This window comes from Oncorhynchus mykiss, chromosome 7 (assembly GCF_013265735.2).
Source record: "Oncorhynchus mykiss isolate Arlee chromosome 7, USDA_OmykA_1.1, whole genome shotgun sequence".
NCBI classification, from domain to species: domain Eukaryota; kingdom Metazoa; phylum Chordata; class Actinopteri; order Salmoniformes; family Salmonidae; genus Oncorhynchus; species Oncorhynchus mykiss.
In genome coordinates, this window is record NC_048571.1 from 55,159,569 (window position 1) to 55,177,392 (window position 17,824).

At 38.7% G+C, this 17,824-nt stretch overlaps 1 protein-coding gene, 1 long non-coding RNA gene and 1 pseudogene across 2 annotated transcripts; 2 read left to right on the forward strand and 1 right to left on the reverse strand.

The window, feature by feature from the left end:
• Positions 1-1,353: 1,353 nt before the first annotated feature.
• LOC110528015 lies at positions 1,354-2,678 on the reverse strand. Its single transcript, XR_002474180.2, has 2 exons — positions 2,531-2,678; positions 1,354-2,417 (listed from the first exon to the last, which is right to left on the reverse strand). It is a non-coding gene; the product is annotated as an uncharacterized LOC110528015 (long non-coding RNA).
• A 1,941-nt stretch (positions 2,679-4,619) lies between these two features.
• On the forward strand, positions 4,620-6,181 carry LOC110528012 (annotated as a pseudogene).
• Positions 6,182-11,225: 5,044 nt separating this feature from the next.
• On the forward strand, positions 11,226-12,632 carry LOC110528011 (transcription factor HES-5-like). The gene is made up of 2 exons (XM_021609787.2): positions 11,226-11,369; positions 11,491-12,632. The coding sequence occupies exons 1-2, from the start codon at positions 11,307-11,309 to the stop codon at positions 11,926-11,928; spliced, it is 501 nt and encodes a 166-aa protein (XP_021465462.2). The 5' UTR covers positions 11,226-11,306; the 3' UTR covers positions 11,929-12,632.
• The last annotated feature ends 5,192 nt before the right edge of the window (positions 12,633-17,824 follow it).

The following is a 17,824-nucleotide window of genomic DNA, read 5'->3' on the forward strand; positions in this document are numbered from 1 at the left end:
AGGTTGCTCATACTTAAAATATCTATCCAGGCAATCTGGCAGGCGAAGCAACAACCTACGCAGAGGTGTGTGCCCATTGCAGCAGACGTGTTGCGCAATGATGTTCAGGTAGCTATGAAAAATCGAAAATTCCTCGATGGAAAAGACTGCGTTCCAGAGCTAAGACGTTGCTGATGCCTGACCGATCATACAACGCCCAGATAGGCATTTTAAGTTTTAGCTAGCCACATAATATGTTATAGCAATTTGTCAGTCGATGATACAGTTGCCTATCCTGCGTTTAGCAGGACGGAACGTTTTGGAACATTCAGATGCCTCTGAAATGTAGAATACGGAATCACATTGGCTCTATCCATGGCATTTCTATCTGCAACATTCAATAACGTATGGCAACTGAACATGGCCCTGAACTTCTGTGATATTTGCTTTAGGAAATCCCTGGTCTTCTGTGATATTTGCTGTAGGCCTACACATAGGTGAACACTTGTGAAACTATTTGGTATACATTTGATGAGCAACAAAAATCTTTATTATATCATCGTAAACCTCCAGTACACAGTGGTGTACAGTAAGTACAAATACGTTTAAGTACTACTTTTGGGATATCTGTACTTTACTATTTATATTTTTTTACAACTTTTATTTTGACAAATTCCTAAAGAAAATATGTATTTTTTACTCCCATACATTATCACAGACACCCAAAAACTCGTTATATTTCGAATGCTCAGACAGGACAGCAGTATGGTGCAATCCAGTCACATATTAATATAACGCTTGGACAGCCCTACTGCGTCTTATCTGGCAGACTTACTAAACACAAATCCTGCGTTTGTAAATTATGTCTGAGTATTGGAGTGTGCCCTATCGGTCTGTAAATACATTTTTTTAAAGAATCATGCAGATAATATTTGCTTAATATAAGGAATTTGCATTTACTTTGACTTTTTACATGTACTCTTGTATGACAATTATATACTTTTTCCCACCACTGTAATTTGTAATCATTTCACTTTTAGGCCTAAGCCTACACATTTTTGAACTGAAATATAGGCTGTAATAGTAAAGATGAGAAAATTTAACTAAGTAAAGTACAAGAAAAAGTATTTAATTTGGTTGACTTTGTATTTATAAAAAATGTACTCAATGAGACACATTGTGAAAAGTGATTACACATCACAAACAGAACTTGGATAAATCTCCAATTCTTACTCTGACAGACTATGGGCTGCCAGACAATAGTATGGGGGATATAGGCTACATTTACTGTCTTTACAAAAGACACACTGGATTGTTGATAATAAACAAGAGTTTGGAGACAGCTTTCATCAATCTGCAATAGACACATTCGGGTAATGTTTTATCATGTTTTATCATATCACAAAACATCATGAAATAAAATTGACAAGTTTGATCTTAAATCAGAGTATTGCTTATCACAGAGTGATGATTACAGGTATAATACCCAGCTTGGGTAAATAATCATCATGGAGGAACAGTGATGCTGTAGCTTAGGTCCATCATTATCAAATGGATAACTAATACATGTTTCATATAAGATGCTCAATACAATGTAAATAAAACTATATCAGTACACAAATGTAGTGGAAACAATTGCTTATTCTCTAAGATTTGACCTTAAAACAGATCATTAGACAATCACCAAAAGTTTGCGTAAAAGTCATAGAGGACTTTTAAAGTTGATGTTGCTCATGAACAACCATTCAACATAATCAACACACTTTAGAAAACATAAAGGTTATTCATTATATAATACCATCACACTACAAAAATGTAGTTTTCATAGTATGGATCATTTTCTTAGAAAAACTTCTTCAGTAAAATTGAAATGAACAGTCTCAATCAGAGCAAGACTTTTAGAAACTCCTGCATGAGCAGAACATAAAGAAGATCTCTTCCTATTTTCATTCGTGTCCATGACAATAATGCCATTATTCTTAGACCAATGTGATCCATAGGTTTTCTCTATGAGTGGAGCTCCAGACTGTAGGACTCTACCAGGGCCTCCAATGGACGCTACTGACTGGACTCTTCTCTTTGCTGTTGCCTGAGGCAGGACACTCTCCCTTCTGTTCTTATCAGAGGATGGCTGAAGTATCTGGAAGTGGCTCAGCAGTCTTCTCTGGGATGTGTCTTCACCTCATCCTTGGACAAGACGTGTACAATCTCTTGGACACATCTGGAGTAACCCTGATTGACAGGTGCTGAGCATAAGGAGGAGCTCACTCGCTGGATGTGTTGCCGTCCTCTCAGGAAGCAAACTCATTTCCAGGATGTCTGCTTTCTCCAACTGGAAGTTGTGTTGCTGATTGAGGATCTCTGGACCCAGGAGAGACTTGAGCCGCTCAATGCTGCTGTTGATACGATCTCTGAATAACTTCCCCACCACTGTCTTTCTTAGTTGCGAGAAGAGGAGGAGTGTCATTAAAAGCGTTGTTCTGGAATATGGTATTATTGAAGCAAATAATCAAACTGAATAATGGTCCTTAAATTTGAATCTTCAATTTACCTTTTTGGTCAGTCAGGTGGTCCTTATAGTAGGTCATTGCTGAAGTGATTGTAGGCTCCATGGCTGGATCCCTGTGCTGTAGAGGTCTCTGTGTAGAGTTATTTCTACTGGCTTCACCTCTCCTATATATAGTCCCAAATCTCCATATGAAAGTGTGTGTCTTGGGCATGTTGGAGTTTCTCACAGTCTGTAGCCAATCGGTGAGCTTGGGAGGACAATAAGGAATGTGGAGCTGCCACATGCTCAGTGTTCTTATTGCTGGGGAACAATGGTCACGTCTCAGTGGAACAGGTGGAGGGGTGGTGGGTGATGGAGAGTAACTCACAGAGCGCTGTGTGACTCTGGGAAAGTGGTGACCCCCAGATCTGCTGCTAAATGTTGGGATCAAAGACACAGGCATTGATCCCACAACGGACATACGTGTGAGATGACACATACATTTAAAACACTGGTAGGCCACTCATAATGTTGTAACTTTTACTGAAAGCTGTTTGAGAGAGTGACAGTACTGATCAGATTGGAGTTATTTCACACTTCTCCGTCTGTGCTGCAGCTCTGAGGTGATGATGACCTGTATGTCTGTCTTGTCTACAGGCGCAGATTTCCCAGATGCCTCAGGCAGCACACTTCCCTCCTCTGAGCTTCACAGCACAGCTGGCTCCCTGCACAAAGCTGAGTGTGCCCCAGTCACACGCCCTCTTCTCTCTGGAGCTGGGAGCCACAGAGACACACGGCTTCCCACACTTCTGCATGCAGTCTGCTGAGCCCTGACACACAATATAAGTGTGTCTGCTATCACAAAGACCCACTGCATGGCAGGAGGGGTTTGAATAGATGTTGTTGGGGTTCCCAATTCATCCCAAATGCATTCCTCATGCTCTTTCAGCCATCGATTAATATCCTCAATAGTTTCTTTATATTTAAATTCTGAGATGACTCTCTTAATTTATCCTTTGAAAGCGAACATGTGAAACGCTTTATTTTAAAAAGCACCTTCATCATTGATTTGTGAACATTTCTTGTGACTGTTTCATAGTTACATTCCAAATTCTATGATGAAAATTAGTCGGCTGGCTAATACGGGCACTTCTAACAGTAATGTTGATTAAGTGCAATGTCCCTCTAAAACTAAAATGCAAATAAGTAAAGTAAACATTTCCACTGTCTTCCATTGTTTCTCATTACTCGTAAATGAGATTGCCACCACTGTTTTGATGCAGTGGTGAATGTGACGAATGTTCCAACAACTCATGTGACAACACTTACCTCAAAATGTTTGTGTTCGTCTATTTCCTCATTGAGAAATATTGTACTCATGAGCTTTAATCCCAAGGGCAGGTTGGAAATGGCTTGTGTAGAGATGAATTAGCATTTAACAGTGCACACTTCTATTGTTTATTTGAAGCTATCGCAATGGGCAGACTGTGGGAAAGCTCTAGAGAGCAGAGACAGTTCATGGTCATTCATCAGTCCCACCAGCACCTGTGAGTCTCAGTGGGGGAATAGGCACACTTCAGGAAGTGAATGAAGCAACAATAAACAAGCCTGAAAACTGAGGTTATGTTTTGTTCTTAATAGTATTACCTTATAAATCAGTATATTTATTGAAAAAAGAAAATTCATATTTTCTGAATAATCTGAACAGCTAAACAACATGGCAGTTATAAAAGTGGAAATAAGTTATTGAGTTAGACTAATTAGGCTATATGAGCAGGTATTTGAACCCATTCAAAGTGCTTCACATTGGATTGAATTTTTACAATGTCAGGACAGTAATAATTATCTAAAATACAAAACACTAAAATTATTACAAATTTTATTGAAAAGTATTTGAGTCAATCTTACATATGTAAATTGTGATGATGAGCGTGTGCTCTGTCAGTGTCATTGGTCCCAAGATCTGTGGGTCACCACTTTCCCAGATTCACACAGCACTCTGTGTCACTCTCCATCACCCACCACCCCTCCACCTGTTCCACTGAGACGTGACCATTGTCCCCCAGCAATAAGAACACTGAGCATGTGGCAGCTTCACATTCCTTATTGTCCTCCTAAGCTCACCCATTGGCTACAGACTGTGAGAAACTCCAACAAGCACAAGACACACACTTTCATATGCAGATTTGGGACTATATATAGGAGAGGTGAAGCCAGTAGAAATCAGATCACTTTCTACACAGAGACCTCTACAGCACAGAGATCCAGCCATGGCACCTACAATCACTTCAGAAATGATCCACTCTAAGGAGCACCTGAGTCTGACCAACAAGGTAAATTGAAGATTCAAATTCAAGGACATTTATTTACTTTGATGGATGGTTTATTTGTTTCAATAATGCCATATCAGAATAAGGTTATTAATGACTCTCCTCTTCTCTTCTTGCAGCTAAGAAAGTCAGTGGTGGAGAAGTTATTCAGACATCGACATCAACAACAGCCTTGAGCAGCTCAAGTCTCTCCTGGGTCCAGAGATCCTCAACCATCAGTCTGACTCCAAGATGGAGAAAGCAGGCATCCTGGAGCTGACAGTTTTCTTCCTGATACGACAACAACAGTACCAGCCAGTGAACTACTCCTCATGTTAAGCTCCTGTCAATCAGGCTTACTCCAGGAGTGTCCAAGAGATTGTGCACTTCCTGTCCAAGGATGAGGTGAAGACACATTCCAGAGAAGACTGCTGAGCCACTTCAAGATACTTCAGCCATCCTCTGATAAGAACAGAAGGGAGAGTGACCTGTCTCAGCTGAGTCCACCACCCCAGCACAGCATAAGCAAAGAGCAGAGTCCATTCAACAGCGCCCTCTGGAGGCCCTGGTAGAGTCTTACAGACTGGAGCTCCACTCCGAGACAAACATAATGGACCATGTTGGTCTTACATTAATGTTGTGGAAAGTAATGACAATGTATAGAGACATAATCTTCTGCTTATGCAGGACATTTAAAAGTTATCTTTTGATTGTGTTCATTGTTTTTTCATGAATATGTGAAAAAGCCTTCCCAATGGAAGTTCATATTGATATGACTTTTTTTATTTTCCTCTCTGAGGAAATATCATCACTTTTCATGTAACACGAGTATCGCGTAAAGTTATTCTTACTATTTAAGACGAAATTCCTCAATCTGCTAAAGATGGTTTATAATCTGCATTGTTCAGAAAATGCAAAACAACCACAAAGGAACAATTCATTTCATAATATTTTTGATGTTTTTGAGTGAATTTATCTTCTTTGAAGATTTGTCTTGAATTATCATTCATCATGGACCCATTATAGTCTATGTATTACCCACATTGGGTGAGAAAGCGCACAAAGAATGTTTAAATTCTTGAATTATGCAACACTATCCTTCTGTGAAGGAATTTCACATAATATTTTCTTGTTTATGACTTACAAATCTTTAATTGATTTGCTTGATATTCAAGCCTGTTTTTTTGTGATTCACTACCAATGTTACAACATTGAAATGCTCATATCATATTAAGATATGTATCTGTAAGAAATGCATTTGTTTGCATTTGCTTCTATGGAGGTTTTATATAACCCACACTCTATGATGTGTCTTGAAGATGTTTTCAAGAAATTGTAGGAATGTGTCATCACAAAATGAAGAAAAACTATTCTATATGAAAAATAAAAGAAATCATTAAATGTATCTGATTGTTTGTGTGTTTTTTTCAAAAATCCTATATTTTGCATTAGAGTCCAAGTACTGATCATTTGACACTCTAAAATCTTAGATCCAAGGAAAGAAAGATGCAATGGCTTATGAACGTCATCAATAAATATATGATTATCCAGAAGTTACAGTACCTTCAGAAAGTGTTCATACCCCTTGACTTTTTCTACATTTTGCTGTGTTAAAGACTGAATTCAAAATTGATTAAATCATATTTTTTGTCAACCATCTACACACAATACCCTAAAATGACAAAGGGAATACATGTTTTTAGAAATGTTTGATTTTTTGGGGAAAATGAAATACATAAATATCTCATTTATTTTACATAAGCATTCACACCCCTGAGTCAATACGTGTTAGAATCACCTTTGTCAGCGATTTCAGATGTGAGTCTTTCTAGGTAAGTCTCTAAGAGCTTTGCACACCTGAATTGTACTATATTTGCACTTTATTATTTTTAAACTTCTTCCAGCTCTGTCAAGTTGGTTGTTGATCACTGCTAGACAGCCATCTTCAAGTCTTACCATAGATTTTCAAGACGATTTAAGTCAAACTGTAACCAGGCCACTCAGAAACATTCAATGTCATCTTGGTAAGCATCTCCAGTGTATATTTGGCCTTGTGTTTAAGGTTATTGTCCTGCTGAAAGGTGCATTTTCCTCCCAGTGTATGTTGGAAAGGAGACTGATACAGGTTTCCCTCTAGGATTTTGCCTGTACTTAGCTCTATTCCGTTTATTTTTATCCCCAGAAACACTCCCTAGTCCTTGCCGATGACAAGCATACCCATAACATGATGAAGCCAACACCATGCTTTAAAATATGAAGACGTGTTGTGTTTGCCCCCAAACATAACGCTTTGTATTCAGGACGTCAAGATCATTTCTTTGCCACACTTTTTGCAATTTTACGTTAGTGCCTTATCGCTAACAGGATGCATGTTTTGAAATATTTGAATTCTATACAGGCTTCTTTCTTTTCACCCTGTCATTTTGGTTAGTATTGTTGAGTAACTACAATGTTATTGATCCATCCTCAGTTTTCTACTATCACAGTCATTAAGCTCTGAAACTGTTTTAAAGTCACCATTGCCCTCATGATGAAATCTCTGTGTGGTTTCTCTGGCACCTGAGTTATGAAGGACGCCTGTATCTTTGTAGTGACTGGGTTTATTGATACACCATCCAAAGTGTAATTAATAACTTCACCATGCTCATAGGGATATTCAATGTCTTTTTTTTAGATACCAATAGGTTCCCTTCTTTGCGAGGCATTGGGAAAACATCCCTGGTCTTTGTGGATGAATATGTGTTTGAAATGAACTGCTCGACTAGGAGATCTTACAGATAATTGTATATGTGGGGTACAGAGATGAGGTAGTCTTTCAAAAATCACATTACACACTAGTATTGCACAAAGTGAGTCAATGCAACTTAAGCTAGGACTTGTTAAGCACATGTTTACTCCTGAATTTATTAGTCTTGCCGTAACTAATGTGTTGAATACTTATTGAATCATTTCAGCTTTTCATTTTTTATGAATTAGTTAACATTTCTAAAAACATAATTCAACTTGGACATTATGGGGTATTGTGTGTAGGCCAGTGACACAAATCGCAGGCTGTAACACAGCAACATTTGGAAAAAGTCAAGGGGTGTGAATACTGAAGGCACTGTATGTAATATTCTGTGTTAATTCATTTCGTTTAGGGTTTAGAGGTATGAGATATGTATCACTAGCAAACCTAGGTTCTAACTTCAAATATATGTGTATTTGATTATTTGTTATTTAAATACGTACTTTCTGTGTATTTGAACAGTTTCAAATAATGTGGCCGAAATCACCTACTACTGGAAGTATTAAAATTATTTTCAAATAATAGCTTACTAATAGCTTACATTATTTCAAATATTTTTAGGACCTGGGGTCAAATGCATGTATGTACAGCGCTTTTGGAAAGTATTCAGACCCCTTGACCTTTTCCATATTTTGTTAGGTTACAGCCTTATTCTAAAATGTATTAAATTGTTTTTTTCCCTCATCAATCTACACACAATAACTCATAATGACAAAGCAAAAACTGGTTTGTAGACATTTTTGCTAATTTATAAAAAGTTTAAAACTGAAATATCACTTTTACATAAGTATTCAGACCCTTAAAAACTAGAAAATTGTGTTGTCTGGTTTGATTATGTCACGGATCCCCCGGTACTGCTGCTCATTCTGTTCACCAGCTCCGGAGGTCTACGTCACCGGCCTTCTAGGCGTCACTGAACTGGATCATCACCACCAACCCTGGACTGTCTTGTCTCATTACGCACACCTGGATCCTATTCCCCCTGACTAGTATGTGTATAATTGTGCCCTCTGTTCCCCATTGTCCTTGTCGATTATTGTTCCATGTCTGTTGGTCTTGTTAAGAACCTGTGCTCTGTGGTATCGGCTTTTGTACTACATTTACTGTACATTGTATTACGGTTTTCATACCGTGTTAGTGTGCACTTGTTATTACGGGTCTCGTCCTGTGTATTGTTATTACGGGTCTCGTCCTGTGTATTGTTATTACGGGTCTCGTCCTGTGTATTGTTATTACGGGTCTCGTCCCATGTATTTATTAGAGGTTTACACCTCTGTCTTTTGTTTGGGTTACATCCGTGTTATGTATCTACGTGTTTGTTTTGGGCTTCGTCCCCATGACGTACTCTATTTTGGTTAGGGACATTTTTTAAAAATCCTGCGCCGGTCTCCTATCATTATACAACGTGGCAGATTAACGTAAGGAATTTGAAATTATTCATACTTTTACTTTTGATACTTAAGTATATTTGAGCAATTACATTTACTTTTGATACTTAACTATATTTAAAACCAAATACTTTTAGTTTTTTACGCAAGTAGTATTTAACTGGGGGACTTTCACTTTTACATGAGTTATTTTCTATTAAGGTATTTTTTTTTTTACTCAAGTATGACAATTGGATACTTTTTCCAAAACTATTAGTCTTCGCAGAAGTGCTTTCTTGTGCAATGTCATTACAAAAGGCAATTAAACCATTTTTACATTGGTAAAATGTATATTTTCTGCATTGTTCCGTAGATTACAGGTGTTCTATATCTTGATTTAGCTAATATGTTGATGCATGGTAGATTTTCTAAGTGTTTTGTAAAAATAAAGCTTATTGATACCCTCATCCTAGTCAGGTGGGCAGGCAGAGTAAGTATCCTTCTTTGTCTGGGACTTGACTCAACTGCATAGCTAATGTGATAAGTAATAAGACACACTTCTGTTCTTCCATTGAAAGCAAAGCAGTCAATGGAGAGAGTGTGGGAAACCCAGGAAAACTCATTCACAGAGCCTCTTTGGGACAATAGACTCAGACCCCTACAGGGAGGGGGGGGGGGGGTCAAGGGATAGGGAGAGGAATTTTGATTGTTATATTTCAGAATCCTAGGCCTATGTTTAGTAAATGTTCACATAATATCCAAAACCAAAATGTATATGAAGTGTCTGGTGAAAATCAGACATTTCATAGTCTTATTTTGAAATGTATTGTTACAGTCCTTATACGAATGCTGATGAAATAAGGCCAATAATAACTTGCTGTATGGTTAACCCTTCAGGATTTTTTATTAAACTTGTTGCTTATTGTATAGGCTACCAAGACTATATCAATTAGTGAAAATATTGATATTTACCATCATCTAAATTGACAAATATCTAAGAAACAAACTTAACCCCAGGGGCTTGATGGGAACTGCTTGTGTAGAGACAATGCCATTTAACAAGGCATACTAAACGGTGATTTGCCTATTTGGTTCCATCATTTTTTTTTACCCTAGTCCTATCTTTCTGGAAGGAAATCTTATTATTTTATGTCATTTGTAATAACATGAAATGTTTCCTTTAAAATATAGCTATTGTCTAGGACAAAGAGAATCATTATCAGCTTAAATATCATTTAGAAAACAGATTGAATTGCAGACATTGACTTGGACTAACTTGGATACACGGTCTGTACCTCTAAGTGTATGTGTTGAATCAGCCATTGCAGGAGTTTCCCTCCAGAATCCAGATGGTCTGTGATGTCAGAATCTGTCTATCATATAACACAGATCCAATAGCCATCACTAATGGTCCACTGAGCACCTTTTGTAGTGCATTGATCACAGCACACAGGACTTAGTGTGGGAAACTCAGATCAGCTCTCTACTCACACTGACCACCAGGCTTAAGCCAGAGAACACATCTGCTACCTCTGGACTTCCAAAACCCCGAAGTGTATTCCCTCCACTCTGAATTATAGGAACAGTATTGCAACATTTCTCTCAAAAAGTTATGAGAAATGATGAATGAGAATTGATGAAGTCATTCCAATATCGATCTACATTTTGATCATATTGCTATTTTCTCTGTCTTCTATAAGAATTCATCCCAATATGCTAATTATGCTACTTCATTATAATGAACAAAACATCTAGCATGAATAATTATGAATGAATCTCAGACGTGTACAAACCTTTTACGGATAAAGCAAACACGCAAACAAGCTAAAATACTGAATTTGCACAGAATTTGCAGGAATCCATTTTTCTATTCAGAATTACAAATAAAGAGGTAATATTCATAATGCAGTAACCAAATACAATACAGAAGGCTACGAATCTTCCAATAAAATGTATAAGAAAGCAGTGTAAGTTTTAATGCAGAAGGTATGTGTCAGTCCCACACGTGTGAGTTTTAATGCAGAAGGTATGTGTTAGTCCCGCACGTGTAAGTTTTGATGATGAGCGTGTGTACTGTCTGTGTCATTGATCCATTAGGCAGGAAATCTGGGGGTCACCACTTTCCCAGATTCACACAGCGCTCTGAGTCACTCTCCATCACCCCCCACCCCTCCACCTGTTCCCCTGAGACGTGACCATTGTCCCCAGCATTAAGAACCCAAGCTCCCCCATTGGCTACAGACTGTGAGAAACTCCAACAAACCCAAGACCCACACATTCAAATGCAGATTTGGGACTATATATAGGAGAGATGAAACCAGTAGAGATCAGATTCACTTTCTACACAGAGACCTCTACAGCACAGAGATCAAGCCATGGCGCCTACAATCACTTCAGCCATGATCTACTCTAAGGAGCACCTGACTCTGACAAACAAGGTAAATTGAAATTACATCTTGCTTTATGATTCGGTTCTTGATAATAGTTGTCATCTTTTTATCAGATCTCTGATATATTTTAGAACAATGTTATAAATTACTCTCCTTATTTTTTTTGCAGATTAGAAAGCCAGTCGTGGAGAAATTACGCAGAGATCGTATCAACAGCAGCATTGAGCAGCTCAAGTCTCTCCTGGGTCCAGAGATCCTCAACCAGCAGTCTGACTCCAAGCTGGAGAAAGCAGACATCCTGGAGATGACAGTTTGCTTGCTGAGACAACAGAAACAGTACCAGCCAGTGAGCTCATCTTCATGCTCAGCACCTGTCAATCAGGGTTACTCCAGATGTGTCCAAGAGATTGTACACTTCCTGTCCATAGATGAGGTGAAGACACCATCTCAGAGAAAATTGCTGAGCCACTTGCTGCTGGACTTTCAGAGCCTGCAACCATTCTCTGATAAGAACCTAAGGGAGAGTGACCTGCCTCAGCTGAGCTCTCCAGCCCAGCACAGCAAAGAGAAGGGTCCAGTTAACAGCGCCCTCTGGAGGCCCTGGTAGAGTCCTACAGACTGGAGCTCCACTCTCAGACAAGCACAATGGACCATGTTGGTCTAAGAATAATGTTATGGATGTTAGACAGTAATGAGAATAGGAAGAGATCTTCTTCCTCATATGCTCAAGCAGGACATTTCCTACTCCACATTACTGACGATTTCATCCTCATTTTCTGCATTTGCAGGAGTTTATACTATAAGTTTTAGTTTTAATGAAAAGGACATTTAACAATGTCAGTATTTAAATGATCCTCTCTTGATTACAAGAGCATCAATTGAATCTTCTGTTTTTATTTTCGTTTCACGAATAAGATTCTATTTCATTTTTATAAAGTGAATATATTTTGTATTTTTTCCTGTGGAAAAATAATAATTTATGATATGGTGTTCACTGTCTTCCTAGTGGAAAAACTAGTGAAAAAATGTAATTCTTATTTGCCCTGTTTTGATATTGATATTAAAACATGCAAACAGCATCGTATGTCATAATTCAAAAAAATGATATCTGCATTTAAGTCAGAATAAGTTACTTCCTCTCGATTGTGAGAGGAGCTTAAACATATGTAAGTAATGGTTTGTGTCACTATGTGAGTTTATCAGTATCACTCGCATTCCGAGAAGTTATTGTCAAGCTTGAAAACATGTTTTCAAAATGAATGTAAATCTTCAAATCAAGTTGATGCGAATAAAAACAATCATCGAAAACAATTCTTATGTTTGTTTGATTAATTACACTCCATTGAAATTTCAAATGTCTAAATCTTTTTTTACATTTTTTAAATGCCCCCCCCCCCCCCCCCCTGATGTACAGTACATACTTACCTGCACATTAGTAGTGCAGGAAATACACAAATTCATATGCTGCCTATTTCTTGTGACTACAAGCGAAAATATACAGTAATATAAATTATTCCGAAAACAAATGATTTATCATGAGAGGGCAGTGGTGATTTTAGCATGTACATCTTGGTGGGGCAAACTCCCCACTTTTTTTTAGATGCATGCCAGCAAAGCCACTTCACAACACAATACAACAGTAAACAATACATTAATTTCACTTTTACCGTGACCAGTGGGGATTTTAGAACGTAAATCTTGTTGGGGCAAACTCTAATAAGTATTTTGTATGCATGCCAACAAAGCCACTACACAACACTAAACAATACATAAATTGCACTATAACGGGGCCCACATGAAGCTGTCCCAAAAGTAGAGCTTTCTTTTCAGCACCATGGAGTGAATCCTTACAACTGCTACACCTGGCTATCAAGTAGAGCCTTGTCTGTGAAACAGTTCATTCAGTCTCTTTACTGACTTTTAAAAAACATAGCTGATATGGCTGACTTGCTTAAACAAATGTGATTTCTACTGACAATTGAGATGTACAAACTATGGCATAAGGGGACTATGAGAGGATAAGAGGCAATCTGTCATTTTGGTTAAGACATTAATGAGCGAGCAAGGATGGACGTAGTCAACATAACTATTTGTTCAGCACTTTTGAAATATACAGAAACAGAATTCAGAACATGGGCCGTTCTTACAAAATTATCCCTATACACCAAGTCAGAACAATAAAGGGGTTGTATAAACAGACAATGAAATCTCTTACAATATTTGCTGATTACATTTCTCTAAAACAGGCTATAGGCTACATGTCTCCACCAAGTCAGAACAGTAGGCTAAGTAATGAGGGGGAAAGGGACCAAATTATTAGGGTGAGGCACATGGGCTATTAACAGTTTACCACACAACCAGTGGTGACCCGTCATTCAGGGCAGGTGGGGCAGAGTTTACAGTCCCACATTTTTGGCACGTCACATATCAATTTGCAAACAACGTAAAAAAAATAAAATAACCATTGAGTTAATAAAGCTGCATACAAACATGGTCTCTTTTTTGTTACAGTATACATATCTCCCTGGCATATTACATCATTTATGCTGCAGGATACAATACATTTTTGGACTCACCTTGTCTGGGTTGGCGCCCCCCCTTGGGTTGTGCCGTGGGCTATACTCGGCCTTGTCTCAGGATGGTAAGTTGATGGTTGAAGATATCCCTCTAGTGGTATGGGGGCTGTGCTTTGGCAAAGTGGGTGGGGTTATATCTTTCCTGTTTGGCCCTGTCCAGGGATATCATCAGATGGGGCCACAGTGTCTCCTGACCCCTCCTGTCTCAGCCTCCAGTATTTATGCTGCAGTAGTTTATGTGTCGGGGGGCTAGGGTCAGTTGGTTATATCTGGAGTACTTCTCCTGTCTTATCCGGTGTCCTGTGTGAATTTAAGTATGCTATCTCTGATTCTCTCTTTCTCTCTTTCTTTCTCTCTCTCAGAGGACCTGAGCCCTAGGACCATGCCTCAGGACTACCTGGCATGATGACTACTTGCTGTCCCCAGTCCACCTGGCTGTGCTGCTGCTCCAGTTTCAACTGTTCTGCCTGCGGCTATGGAACCCTGACCTGTTCACCGGATGTGCTACCTGTACCAGACCTGCTGTTTTCAAATCTCTAGAGGCAGCAGGAGTGGTAGAGATACTCTTAATGATCGGCTATGAAAAGCCAACTGACATTTACTCCTGAGGTGCTGACTTGCTGCACCCTCGACAACTACTGTGATTATTAATATTTTACCATGCTGGTCATTTATGAACATTTGAACATCTTGGTCATGTTCTGTTATAATCTCCACCCGGCACAGCCAGAAGAGGACTGGCCACCCCTCATAGCCTGGTTCCTCTCTAGGTTTCTTCCTAGGTTTTGGCCTTTCTAGGGAGTTTTCCTAGCCACCGTGCTTCTACACCTGCATTGCTTGCTGTTTGGGGTTTTAGGCTGGGTTTCTGTACAGCACTTTGAGATATCAGCTGAAGGGCTATATAAATACATCTGATTTCATTTGATTTTGATTTGTTGTGCTGTAATCACTTGAACAGGAAGGTGGCACGGCGGTCCTTGTGGGAAAATTTTTTCATCAAACTTTTTCATTAAAGTCTGGCGTTCTCTGGATTTATGGTGCTTTCAAGACAAACAGGAACTCCGAAAACAAACAAGGTAAAATCATGACGTCAGTGATCTTCAGCTTAGAGCTCTAGAAAGGGGCCCCAATTACCGACTTGGAATTCCGAGTTGGATGAAAACACATTTTCCCAGTCGGAGCTCATGTAACCAGTTGTCTTGAACTCACTGAAGTCTGGGATTTCCCAGTTCCGAGTTTCCAGTTGTTTTGAACGCGTCAGAAGTCATGGTGAATTGACAGCATGGCCAATGTATTCACCCTTTTCTGGTCCATAGTGTTGAATGTTTATCCTTTTAAGCTTGGAAAAGAGACCCTAAAACCCAGATTTGGACCACACACCCTCTCCACTGAATAGGAGGCAAGTGATTGCATTGCAAAGCTTGCGGTTAGCCACTGATTCCTTCCAACGCACTTATTAGTGAATTTGCGATTTCCAACTTGTTGTGTTTATGTCTAATGGTATCTACCGATACATTTTATCTATAATTTCTCTTCATATTACAAGGATGGAAAGGATTTGCCAGTAGATTGTTGATGTGATTCACGATGATGACTCCTTGTCTAAATTGCTAGCTAAGATTTTGAAAGTATGATGTTGACCTGATCAGTCTTATCAAAGCTATGGTAGATTTTACGTCATTTTATCTTTGGCCAATGTCCTTGAGCCTTCTTGGATTGGCACTTCTAATGTAACTCTATGGCAGCACCCAATGGGCTTGAATTTTCAAGCTCTCTCTGTAGATTTTACAGTGTCCCCATGAGTGCCAGAACACTGAGCCAATCACGGCGCAACTAGAGGACATTACCAGCCCCATTACTAACCCCTACACAAAAAATAAATAAATTAATAATAAGAATTGGCCCCACCTGCCTTGAATGAGGGGTCGCCACTGTGAGAGGGCAATAAACAATAACAATAGTACTGCTGCACACTCCAAGAAACGTTCAAATCTTACCTTTCTGGTAAAACATTTTTTATAAATTGCTGAAGTGTATTCACTTTTGAGGATACAAGCTCAAGTACACAGTACAAATATGATCAAAGTATGAAAATATGAAATGTTTTATATGACGTATTTCCTATTCAACACAATTGAATGAACAAGTCTTGAAATGACTTATACGCTTTCTAAATTTAGTATAATCAAATTATAAAATGACTACCTATAAGATTTCACATCCTATGTCAAGCAGGCTCAGAAATATACCACTGTGTTGGTGTGGGAACCAGGGCTATTGCTTAATGCATGCCATTTTGATCTACGGTGTCCACAGATGGTCCATTTCTAAGTGAACATTTTGATTTCTAAGCAAAAATATAGGTTGGAACCGGTCCCAGAACCACGTAGGTCCCCTAAACAGGGGACTTCAGATCTAAGAGGTTTTTACTGTCAATGTGCTTGTCAGTAGTTGTAATTAATAATGTAATGTAGTAGTAATTAATATAATGAATTTGTAATGAATTTGTAACTTCTGTTAGTTATTACTCCTAATTACTGTTATCTAGTCATGGAAAAGTCACACCCAAATAGGCTTTTTCCTACAGGTGGTTTACTGCAATGCCCTAACTGATGCACATAATACAGGACATGTCAAAAGACTCAACGGTCCTATTCCCTGTCTACCCTTCTCTCCCCTTTCACCCCACCTCATGGATTTAAAAGGAATGAACTAGTGTAAGAAATATGATGGCTCACCAGTGCCATGCATTTAAATCCATGAGAGCAAGTGCACACTTGGCGGGAAATGGCAAGTCCTTTATGTGAAGTACCATAGTGATGCTTTGGACTTTTTTGCAGTATACACATTTTGAGGAAGTACGTTAAAATGATCAGAAGATGTCTTTCTCCTGAGTTTCTATAGGCTGGTAAATGAAGCCAGTAAAATTCAGTATTCATTTTCAGACAAAAATCCCAGATATGAGGAATAGACAAAAAAAAGGGGATTTTGTTTGCAGTTTTATTAGCTTACAAAAATAAACAACAATATTAACAAGAATATAAATCTCCTTTGAGTTCTTACAATAAAATAAACATTTACTTTATGTATCATGCACAACAATGCACTGTTCCTTTTCAAAAAGAAAGGTATGCGTGTGGATTTACTTTCCAACTTGAATCAAGGCATTATTTCTCCTTGAAACAATGTATTTGGTTCATAATTTAACAGAAAGAATGAAGCAGTACAACTCTGCTTATATCAATGCACACAATTCATTTCAAATGAATCTGCAGCTTTAAATGTCATGTAAAACTATCTCTGACAGTCTGGTCCAAATAAGACAACCAATCAATCACCATGGTGGGAACAGACGTAGAAATGGCACATATAATCTGAGCAGAATTTGCACATAAACAGTATATTGTGCTCTGCTTGCCTTCAGGTCAGTTCATTCCCTTTCCACAGGTTTGTATCTCACAGTGCAGTGATCATTTTGTCTCAGACCCTAGTCTAAGCCCAGTATGTGACCTCTGACCTATAACCTCCACATCCATGCGTCTCTCTCAATTCATTGTTCAAAGCAGTGGTACAATGTCCTCCTCTGGAGCAGGAAAAAGACACAGCATGTCCCTGGAACATTTGGAATAGCCGGTGGGTGACCCCAAGGCCTTCTACGGAGTGAAAAAGGACATTGTCTTCTCCAAAATAGGAGTTATGGGAGATGTAGGAATCCCGTTCTGGAGGTGTCCTCCAATGACTATCTTCAGTTTCTCCACACCACTGCTGCATTTCCTCTCAAACAAAGAGAGTTTACACCTAAAAACAACACAAGACAATCATGGACACCTATTCTCTCTCAAACACAGTTTCATTTCATTTTAATTTCTTATTAAAATATGTCAGTGTAATTTAACCTGGTCTTACCTAATGTGCTGATCTTTCACG